Source organism: Bidens hawaiensis, unplaced genomic scaffold (assembly GCF_021521415.1).
Source record: "Bidens hawaiensis isolate Kalapana, Puna unplaced genomic scaffold, B.hawaiensis_p1.1 tig00040712_1, whole genome shotgun sequence".
Lineage (NCBI taxonomy): Eukaryota > Viridiplantae > Streptophyta > Magnoliopsida > Asterales > Asteraceae > Bidens > Bidens hawaiensis.
In genome coordinates this window covers 163585-174862 of record NW_027497205.1, presented here as the reverse complement: position 1 = coordinate 174862, position 11278 = coordinate 163585, and the positions used below count along the sequence as shown (strand labels likewise).

General features: G+C 35.0%; 2 protein-coding genes across 2 annotated transcripts; one reads left to right on the top strand and one right to left on the bottom strand.

Annotated features, from left to right (window-relative positions):
- On the top strand, window positions 1-4912 carry LOC143592363 (protein SWOLLEN 1-like). The gene is made up of 9 exons (XM_077072299.1): window positions 1-72; window positions 1090-1142; window positions 1232-2271; window positions 2555-2666; window positions 2867-3047; window positions 3137-3204; window positions 3286-3395; window positions 3866-4639; window positions 4712-4912. The coding sequence occupies exons 2-9, from the start codon at window positions 1097-1099 to the stop codon at window positions 4817-4819; spliced, it is 2439 nt and encodes an 812-aa protein (XP_076928414.1). The 5' UTR covers window positions 1-72; window positions 1090-1096; the 3' UTR covers window positions 4820-4912.
- Window positions 4913-6064: 1152 nt separating this feature from the next.
- On the bottom strand, window positions 6065-10684 carry LOC143592362 (O-fucosyltransferase 29-like). The gene is made up of 9 exons (XM_077072298.1): window positions 10228-10684; window positions 9350-9440; window positions 9188-9264; window positions 8944-9032; window positions 8668-8857; window positions 8223-8404; window positions 7367-7469; window positions 6963-7291; window positions 6065-6550 (listed from the first exon to the last, which is right to left on the bottom strand). Exons 1-9 carry the CDS (start codon window positions 10519-10521, stop codon window positions 6160-6162), a joined length of 1746 nt encoding a protein of 581 aa, XP_076928413.1. The 5' UTR covers window positions 10522-10684; the 3' UTR covers window positions 6065-6159.
- Window positions 10685-11278: the final 594 nt, after the last annotated feature.

Below are 11278 nucleotides of genomic sequence, written 5' to 3'. Positions count from 1 at the left end.
CAGCCGGAACTATGGATATTAATGCTGTTGGAGCTGGTGATAGCCAAAAGAAGGATGTTTTAACAGATGCTGGTATAATTGGACTTAATATTATAAATATAAATGCAGATACTTGTGATAAATTTAAACTAACTCTTGTTGAATTTTGCTTAAATTAGTTGCTGCTGCTCTGGAATCAAGAAATTTAGTAGGAGAAGATGGAATGGAACCTCTAAATTTAGCAGGTGGAGTTCATTTTGTTTTTGTTAAATGTAGTAAAATACGCATAATCAGGAAATAAGTGCAGTTATGTATGTTGGTGAAAAGAGTATATTGCATGAAATCACTATAAGATCAGTGTTTTTAATGTAGCCGAATCCTGTTTACAAACATAAATTTGATGAGCTTATAGTTGGATCATGGAGTAACTTAAGAATGCAAAAAACTACTTAGTTGCTTATAACTTAGTGTACTGATCTCTTGTCAAATTTCATTTTCAGGCACAAAAAGCATTGAACTTTCTCAAAGTTCAAAAGATAAGCCTGAGGTCAATGCAAAAGAAGGAAAAAACTCTACTTTCAAGGTCAAAGAAAGTGCTGGTCAAAATCATAGTTTATCAAAGGTAGTCAGTTTATATCATTGTCCTTTACATTTTTGTTTCTCATTGCCATAATTCTTTTTAGCACTGCTTTTTCCATTGACATTTGCTTAGAATATGAAGTTGCCATCTGTTAGCTCTCATGGTAGCGAATTGGATCCTATTAAATCACATGAGGATTCTTTGGTTAGTAACCACCTGAAGGTAAAAGCTCCCACTAGACGTTCACGAAAAGTAGGAAAATCGTCTTCACCACCTGGACAAGTTACTCCGGTCAGCAATCCAATGCCAGGTGGTGTGACTCCTATTTTCACATCAAATCTACATGATGTGAATAATTCAACTTCTATGTTCCATCTCTCTTTTACTGACTGTCAGCATGTCGAACTGGGCGCACAAATTCCAGTATACGGGTCATTCTTGTAAGCCTTTTACTTCTCATACATATTCATATTTTCATACGAGCATGTATATTTTTCGGCTTAGACTTTTAATATGTGTGAATGTTTCAGAACTGGAATGCCGCCTCAAGTGCCTCATATGATTGCTGCATTTGGGCAATCTGGTCAGTCTATTTTACATTTTTTATTCAGTTTATTTGGTCAAAAATATCATAAATCTCCTGTTTGTTTCATCATTCACGTTTGTTTGCAGATGATGGAACAAGAGCCTCGGAGGTTGCTTTGCATGCTTATCAAGAAAGGGTCTGCAGTCAAATGTCCCAGCCCGACAACCCTGGCTCAAGTACCCCTGATCAAGGAAATAATATTGGTTCCGCACATGGCAATTTTTTCTATGGCATGTGTTCACCAATTGTCAATCCCATGATCCCAATTGCATCTCCTCTTTGGAATATTCCTGCCCCATATCATGGTCAATGGTTTGCTTCTTCACCAGTTGCTCCTTTTAGTGCTCATTTTCCTGCATTGCCTATAACAGAATCGGTCCAACTAACCACAGTCAAAGAATCAAGTGCTCCAAGTTTACCTGTGATTCCTGTGGGCCCTAGTGCTGGTCCAGACATTCATCCGAGTGTGTCATGTGGTCAGCCTACAAGTGATCCAAAAGGCAGCAAGAGGAAAAATGTTGGTCAAAACATAGAGAAGGTTGTAACACAAGAAGAAATTATGAGCAAAGTTGAGGAGTCAAAGGTACAAGCGGCTGACGCAGCAGTGCATGCTGCTGCTGCAGCTGAGCACTGCGAATATGTATGGAGTCAACTTGAAAGTCAAAAGAGTTCTGGTTTGGTTTCAGATGATGAAGCAAGGCTATCATCTTCAGCTGTATTTGTTGCAGCTGCTGCTTCTGTGGCTAAAGCGGCAGCAGCTGCTGCTAAAATTGCATCACATGTTTCTGAACAAGATGAAAATCTTGATGCTATTGTAAAAGCTGCTGAGGTGGCAGCAGAGGCAGTATCACTAGCGGGGAAGATTGTGGCAATTGGTAATCCTTTGACTTTAAGAGAATTAGTTGAAGCTGGCCTTGAGGGCTTCTGCGGTTTTCCCTTGTTGTCGAAGTTGTCCAATCAGGAGGGTTATTCTGATGAACAGAATATTGAAAATAATGAAACCGTTCCGGTGATTTCTGAATCAGAGTTTGGATTGGTTTCTTCTTCTGATGTTGACCAGAACATGCCTCAGATAATATTAGGAACGGGGAAAGATGACATCTTCAAAGAGGGTTGCCTTGTTGAGGTAAGGAAATTGGAATTGATAATTGTTTAATAGTTAATTAGAGGGCTAATTATTATTTCAAAAGTATTGACATTATGATATCTTAGTCTTTGAATAAAACGATTTAGAGGGTTATATGCACGGAATTTAAACTTCATTTGACTTTTAAGTTCAACGTGTTCGACCCATTTATCACATTCCCCATTTAGCTATCTAATTTGACCCGTTCAGATAATACACAATCTGATTTGAGTATTTGACCGTTTTTTGCATTTTTTGGTGAATCAATTGGTGTGCGCTTTAGGTACTTAAAGACAATATCAAAAAGAAGAACCGAGCCTGGTTCGCAGCAAATGTACTGACTTTGAAAGATGGAAAAGCATATGTCTGCTACACTGAAATCCAATCAGATGATGGTAAAAAGTTCAAATTATAACTATGAAATATTTAATTAAATAAAGTAGTATGATATCAATATGTAGTTAGCACATTGACGCATTCTATGTTTGCTAATTTGGAGAAATAAGAAAGTTTATAAAATCTTAACATATAAGTATATAACTTTATATAAATAGAATAATATGTATTACCTTGCACTTATTTGATATTTTTTTAGGGTCCGGGAAATTGAAGGAATGGGTCCCACTTGAAGTTGAAGGCACTGAGCCACCCAGATTACGGATTGCTCATCATATGACTACCATGCGGTCTGAAGGTTCTAGAAAAAGAAACAGAACAGAATTTACAGATTATGCTTGGTGTAGTGGAGACCGAATTGATGTGTGGGTGCAAGATTGGTAAGCATGTTAAATATATAATGTTCTTATTATCAAGAGCTTGTGTAACCCATTTCAATTATTTTCCAAATGGTGATACATTTTTGTAGCTGGTGTGAAGCAGTTGTTGTGGAGACAGATAAGAATGATGCAAGCTCTCTAACTGTTCAATTTCCCGGTATGCATAGTTACATCAATTAATTTATTTATTTTCAGCTTTTCAAATTAATATGTTCTGATAATTTGGTGTATCTTGCAGCCCAAGAAAAGACATCTGTTGTTAGATCATGGAATGTGAGATCAACTCTTATTTGGAAAGATGGCAAGTGGATTGAGTGGTATAGCTTGAAGGGGTCCCATTCTTCACAGGTAAGGTTACTCTGTTTTATTATATCATTATTCTTATTAGTAATCAGATTTTAATGTTTAAGAATATTGTATTTAATTATTTAAGAAACGATAAATCATTAATGATCCCTGTTGTTTGGCATTTCTCTCCTTTCATAAAAGAACTAACAGAAATTGGATGGCGTTAGACGTCTGGTTTTAATTGAAACGGAAACAAAACCACATTGACTTAGTCACTTAGGAATGGTTATTTTGGCCAAACCAGACTAAAACTGTAATTTACTCTAAATTATATCACTCTTGGAATTATATACAACATTACAACATATATAGAATACTTCAACAATATATACCTATATTTCGTTTTGACTATTTTATCTATTAGTTTCATACATATTAATAAAGGTGGCACAGTTAAACACCCTCTTAGTTCATAATATGTTGATGGATTATTTTGCTACTCATTTTTTTTATGATATATATGGTTATAGGGTGACACTCCACATGAAAAGCGACAAAAGTTCGGTTCCTCTGTTTTAGAAGTTAAACCTACGACTGAATTGTCAAAAAGTGTTAATCTTGTAAGGCCAACAAGAAGCGGTTTACTGAGGGAACAATCGAGGGTGGTTTTTGGTGTTCCTAAACCTGGGAAGAGCCAAAAGTTCATGGACGTTAACACGCATTGTGTTGCTGATAAAAACAATCAAAATAATATGTCACACGCATCAGAAAACGATGTCAAGGAAAAGCAAGTTGATGAAGTCAAATCCAAAGTTATCAAGACTAGAAAACCGCCAATTCCTTCTTTTAAAACGTTGACCCGAGAGAGCAAGTCAAAACCCTCTAAACCCACTGATGAAAATTTCTCGGGTCAACCAAACATAATGGATGTTGACTCTTCTAATGCTGAGTTGATGAAGAGTCAAAATAATATGTCACGTGCATCAAAAAACAATTCTAAAACCACCAACGAAAAGCAAGTTGATGAAGGCAAATCCAAAGTTATCAAGACTAGAAAACCACCAATTCCTTCATTTAAAACGTTGACCCGAGAGAGCAAGTCAAAACCCTCTAAACCCACTGATGAAAATTTGTCGGGTCAGCCAAACATGATGGATGTTGACTCTTCTAATGCTGAGGATGTGAATAAAATTTCTTCATCAAAGGCAGTAGGAAAAACTGCAGCTAAAGTTGATGTCAACAAAAAGTCAACTTCAGAAGTTGAAACACGTAGATCGGTTCGTAGGATTCAGCCAACTTCACGGGTGAGCATTCGGATACATGTGCTTTGAAGTTAAGTTTTTTAAACTAAGTGTTTTGAGGTTTGTTTTCTGCAGCTACTAGAAGGTTTACAAAGTTCGTTGACTGTTTCACGTGCAAGTCAAAGAAGTCACAAGGTTACATCAAAAGGTAAATATCCTTCAACCTCAAGGACCATTATGTAGCTATAACTTCTCTTTGTATTTCAGTAGTTCCACAGCAAGTTCATGCATTTTTGGGTATGAAGCATGTTCATAGTATACTACTTATGCATTTTGTTTTATATTTCTTATGGAGTTATTACTTTAATTCATCGTGGTTGCGGTGAGCTCTTGATTTTGAGTGGTTTTACTAAATTTGAGTTGGAGCTTTACGGTCTCTGCTTACAAAATATAGTGATTCAAATTCAAGTAGTGAAGGACTAGATTCTACTGTTTATTAAGTTTTTCGAGCTAAGTGTCTTATGTATATGAGTAAACGAGTTGGGCTTTTATCTGAGTTATTAAATGTTCGTTTTGAGGTGGTTGAGCTGAATTCTACCGAGCTCTTAGATTTATGTTCAATCAAGTTGTTTAAATGGAAGTTGCATGTAATGGTGTTGTTTTGTGGTATGCATGCTAGTTGTGCAGTAGGTATTGGCGTATTAATGTGCATGTGTATATGAAAATATATAGTGAGAGAGATGAGTAGATAAAGAGCTATGTGAGATGCATATTCATGCATCCAATGCTTTTATCAAGAGCTATGTGAGATACATATTCATGTATCCAATGCTTTTACCGGTTTTACCTAAATATAACTGTACAGTCGTCTCTTTCATCACATTAGAATAGTATACTAAAATTGTTTCTGAATTGAACTTGTCCATACACATATAAAAGGCCGTTCAAGGCAAAGGGCTTTAGCATATCAGTTGAGTGGTGAAGGTGTCCTACTCTAAGTCTGAGAATTTAGTCTCATGGTGGACATTGGTATACGTTTATTAGTTCAAGAGTGTTAGTTAGCCGTTCTAAAAAAAACAAAACTAATGTTAACAAGACAACGACAACACATAATACTGTTTTGTGTAACCACATAACTGTATATGGTCATTCAATACAACATAGACATGCTTATATAACTCAGTAGCACTTGAGATGCATATAGGAAGGGAAATTGTGCCGTGTGTGGCTATTAACGACTTAAAGTTAGAATTAACGTTAAATTATTTAGGTAATATTATGAACATATATATTTATAGAAAGAAAAAAGAAACTAGATAAGGTTCCGTCCGGTTAACATTGAACTTGAAACCGAACTTGCCTACTTTCGTTACTGCTACCTTACAAAAATATTACAACACTTGAAGAAGGCCAAGTCAACACTTCTCTATACCCAATTCTTTTCACACCCTAATGAGACAAGGGTAAAATGGACATCTGAAAAAGAAAATATAAATACAGCAAGGAGCCAACTTTAGCTCAAGATATAAATTAAAGAAAAGCAAAACTCAAACCTAAAACCACCTTCAAGTTTCTTGTTGCCATTAGTCAGCCAAAAAGTCAACCCCACCATTTTCCTCTAACCCTCCATGTAAACCTGCATTTACCATGCTTTGCACATTATGCACACCTTGATCTTCTTCATTGCGCCCGTATTCAGTATCCGCTTCAGGGTTAAAGGCTGATTTTGTAAGGTTTTGGTTTTTGTTGGCAAGATTGGAAAACTTGAAGGGCTTTTTGCAAATACAAGTCGAAGGGTATTCAAGGAATTCACCACGCCCGGTTTTCATCTCATCTGGTTCACCTAAAAACCCTTGTTGGGCGGTTTTAACCTTTTTAGCAAATGATTTCCATGGTATCTTGTCACGTTTAAGAAACAAAGCATTAAGCTTTTTTGCGTTTGGACGAATGGTTCTCTTATGCCCCATGTACCTCCTTTTAAATGCCACAAGAAAACGAGAAATATTTAGTTGGTCATACAACGAGGACTTAAGAGAACATGAATTTTATTATTATTATTAATTACTATTTTATTTTTTTACAAGAAATTACCTAAAATGTAAATCATAAACGGTAATTAGGGGTGTTTGGATGTGCGTTCTGAAATTGATTATGTGATAGCTTAGTGAGCTCAATAATACGATAGCTATGTCATACTTGATTGTGTTTGGATATTGACAAAAAGAGACATTAATAGAAAAAGATGTTTGGATGTTCGGCAAATTTAGGTGTGCAAACAATTAATAGAAAAAGACTGCAAAAATGGCATTGTTAAAGAAAGCAGACATTTAATTAAATGGGACTAAAACTTAGGTTAAAGAATATGTAAGACAATAATTTCACATACCTTCGACCCGCAAGAATCTTCGCCATGTTCCCATTATTATTGGTGACAAAAACATCGCTTTCATCACAAACAATATAATCAATGGCAGCAAGCCTCGAAGAATAAGGAAGAAACGGTTCAAGTTCTTCACTAGCAAGCATTTCCTTTGTGTAAAAGTTTGGAAATAATTCCCGTAAAGGCTTTAAAGTTTCTTCCCCGCCATATATTTCACCCGACGCAACATAAAGATACGTGTTATTTTCAAAACCGAGCGCCCGAAGCATTAAACCTACTTCATGAGGTGTAAGAGGACATTTTCCTCGTTTCCGCTCTCCATCAGGACTTGTTTCCTAATAAAGAAAACAAATATTGTTAAAAGCATGTTTGTGTAACTTAAATATAAAAATGTTTTATTGATATCTCACAGGTAATGTTGCCCATCTTTTCCTGATTTCACCGAGCTCGTTTCTTTCTTTATCGCCACCACCGTAGTAACAACCCGAAAATGCAAGCATATCGGGCTCAAACCTGTAAATAAATGCAAAGGTTGACTATCAAGCAAAAAACCAGTTTGACTATCTTTAACCCAAACCGAGCCGGTTTCAACCCTACAAGAATCCATTTAAGATAGGTTTGGGTTTTCCCAACCAAAACCGGTTTTGATTATCTTTGACCCGTTTATCCCATTTATTTTTTATTTTATTTTTTATAATGTGTTTTATGTAATGCATTAAATTGGTTGGGTATCTCATTACCAAATTTAAATCTAATATGGAAATTGACGAGTTGTGTTCAGGTCAACCTGCTAATATGCGTGTCGACATGTCTGACATGATTTTTGGGTCTAGGTCATGTCCGGATTCGTGTCGGGTTAGACACGTGCATACGACCTGTTTAGTACCCTTACCGAACCCATTTCAACCCGAACTGGGTTGGGCCCATAACCCGATTTGTTGGCCTCTGCTTTAAAGGATCAAGTTTAAAAAATTTCCCACAAATGAAACAGGTCATAAAGGGTTGAAAGTCACCCATAGTGCCCTTCAAATTTTTGCATCTATCAAAATTGATTTATTAAAAAAAAATTTATATAATTTATAAAAAAAAGAGCACAAGGGAAACGTTATTTCAGCCGTTTTTCAGCCTGACCCGATGAAGCCCATTACCCATACCACACAACCTATACAATTTTAAAAGTGTCAAAACTACCACTAAACTGTAACATTTTATATCTACTTGTGGTCAACAGTTTCATAATAAGGTCAGGTGCATAAAATTACAAACCTCAAGTGAATCGCAATGAAGCGAGGCGCCATCTTCCTCATTTCCATAACGATTTTCTGACCAAGATTGTGTATCGGTTTAGTGAACCGTAAAGCATGATAATTGGCCCGACAACGTAGCCTTTGTAGCTCTTCATCAAGATCATTAGCAAGCCTATAATCAAACTTTGTCAGCTGAACAACCTGCACAAATAATTTGGGTCAAATTTTTTTCGGCCCAAATATTTCAAGCCCATATTCGATATTTAGAGTCAATTGTTCTTCGGCCCAAAAATTTCAAGCCCAAATAGTAAAACCAATCCCATTGTAAAAAGCGAAAACCGAAAAGATGAAACCGAACAGTTTTAAAACCCCCAAAACCTAATTTTCAGTTTTTGGTTCAGTTTGAGTCCAATCCCGACTCCTACGTGAAAGTAACATAATTTAGGTTTGATAATATATCTTACGCGTATCTTCAAGAGTATTGGCAATACTTCATCAATATAAAATTGGGGTTCTGATTTCCTTGGGACCCGCATCGTGTAGGGTGGTTTTTCAAGCGATCTCATGAATTTATCCGGGACCCGTTTGACAATGGGCACATCCTTCGCGAGATTAGATATAAACCAATCGACATCAAATATGTTGCCAAAATCGCTGCAAAATTAAAATAATGTTATAATCCAACAACACTTTCCCAAATACGCAACACGGGTTAATGAATAATATATAATATTATTCACCTGTTGTCTTTCCAATATGAATGATGATCCAACTCGGGTATAACTAAAGTAGCGTTTAGAATCCGTGCAACAACTACAGCATCAGTAATCTGCATATTTAAAAATATACCTTAATGTTTCTAGAATATAACATGTAACAATATCACAATAAAACTTTCCATTAATAGAAAGTAGCAATGTTAACAACATAAAACATGAGTAGCAATATTAACAATAAAATAAATGATGCAAAAAATATGTTTACCCCTGTTCTTTGTTGGTTCAACCCACCACTTGCAGCAATTAATAGATAACCATTTGAAAGCCGTTGATTAGTAGGAGCTGCGTTTAATAAATATAGAAGGATATTTTTAATACAATAAAGATAAAAGAACATATGGTTATGAAAGAAAATGAGATGGCGTACGTGCATAATAAGGGCTTCTCTCACTGCATCCATAGTAGAATTTTGAGAAGTCAGATTTCCAAATGTCGACTCGTGTAGCACTTAATCGGTCCTAAGTTTTAACGAACAAAAAGAATAATATAAGTAGAGTGATACAGTATGTGAATATGTGATATTAATAGATCAACAATGTTGTTTCAAAATAAAGTAAAATGCAAACCTGCCCAGAGATTAAGTAAACTAATTTAATACCTTAATGAAAAAATCAAACACATCATTTTACACTTATACGTATTCAAACATTATTAGCTGAAATTACGCCACAACATGTTAGAAATATACATATCTAAACATTAAGTTGCTTTCACAGCTTCAATTATCATGTGATTCTAGCAATGCAACACACACAAAAATTTAAAAACATGAAAATAAAATGTTACACAGATACATATTTAAGCATTAAGTTGCTATCACAATTTCAATTATCATGTTATTCTTGCAATGCAACACAATAAAAAAATTAATAAAATATAAAAAGGACAAAACTTTAGCATAAAATCTTTTTTAATAGGATTTGGAAATCAGCTTCAAAATATTAAATTGTTCAAGAATTTAGAGATCTAAAAACACAAGAAAAATTAAGAACACTGAATACCCTTTTGAATTAGGCATATAAAAATTCTACTTATGCTTCAAAAGTTAACTTTTTTCTTAAATAATTAGACCAGAAAAACCATAATTTACACAAGAAATAATAATAATAATAATTTATTCAATTCATCATCTAAAACCCATGTCCAAAAACCAAACAGAGACTAAATTAGTCAAATAACCTTACTAGCATTAAAACATAAAAACAACAAAAACATTATGGACAAAACAATAATGTATAAAATTACCAGTTTTTTCTTCCACAGTCTTCTTTTCACAAGCCGGTTGGAATACCACTCAACATCCGAAGCAACATGGCCAGTAAAAAACGAAATTAAACCCAGAACAAACAGCATCACCCCACATACCACCGTCCACGAGATCCGCCGCCTCTGACCACCGCCCACAGCCGCCGTCTCCGGCGGTGGCCATAGCAAACAATGGTGCTTCTGCTGCTTTAGCTTAGTGTCTTTACAATTATGACGATTATTAGCCAAGATGAAAACTTTTCGAGTGTATCTCCAATATTTAGCTACCCCCATTTGTAAAAAGTAAAAACAATGATAATAATATTAATGGTGTGTTGTTTAACTCTGAGGAAATACATGATATTTCAAATGAGGGCCCTGAGATTGTGCATTTCGCAGGAATTTAAAGCAATTACAGTATGCAAATAATAATATTATAGAGGTTTGGTTGTAGAGAGAGAAAGAGGGAGAGATTGAAATAGAAAGAAAGTGCTGGATTTTGTGATAGATATTAGATAGAGGAGGAGGAAGACACAATTGATAGTAATTATTATTTATTATTAGAGCGGTGGTGGGTCAGTGGGTTCAGGATTGATTGTGTGTATGTATATGTATATGTATATGTATATGTATATGTATATGTATATGTATATGTATATGTATATGTATATGTATGTCAGCAGCTGCAACAAGCTTGCTGGTGGTCTTAACGCCGTTACCCATCACCACCGAATCATTTACCCACTTTTTGTAGGGGCGTAAATATAATTGGTTTAATATATTATTATTATTATTATTATGTATTTATTTTAGGTTTTTTTTAAGGTAAATTTTTTCTTTGTTGTTTATGGAACTCGAATCTAGGATCTTTGAATATTTAAAAGAGTTTGTCTTTACTACAGTGTTACTGAGTCACACATTGTAGGACTTTAGTTTATTTATTATAAAATAGTTATAGGTAAGGGTGTTTATCGAATGGGTTTTCAAGGGATTTTTGATATCTAAGTCTTAATTTACTAATAGAGAATTTGAATGGAATTAGGATTAGAAT

Bases quoted from the DNA above. Each gene is read 5' to 3' on its own strand.
- LOC143592362 (XM_077072298.1), bottom strand. From the start codon at position 10,521: ATGGGGGTAGCTAAATATTGGAGATACACTCGAAAAGTTTTCATCTTG. The intron at 9,265-9,349 runs GTACGCCATCTC...TATTAAACGCAG, and splicing joins GAGAAGCCCTTATTATGCAC to CTCCTACTAATCAACGGCTT. The intron at 8,858-8,943 runs GTGAATAATATT...TTAATTTTGCAG, and splicing joins TCATATTGGAAAGACAACAG to CGATTTTGGCAACATATTTG.
- LOC143592363 (XM_077072299.1), top strand. From the start codon at position 1,097: ATGCCGCCTCAAGTGCCTCATATGATTGCTGCATTTGGGCAATCTG. The intron at 3,205-3,285 runs GTATGCATAGTT...TGTATCTTGCAG, and splicing joins TCTAACTGTTCAATTTCCCG to CCCAAGAAAAGACATCTGTT. The intron at 3,396-3,865 runs GTAAGGTTACTC...ATATGGTTATAG, and splicing joins AGGGGTCCCATTCTTCACAG to GGTGACACTCCACATGAAAA.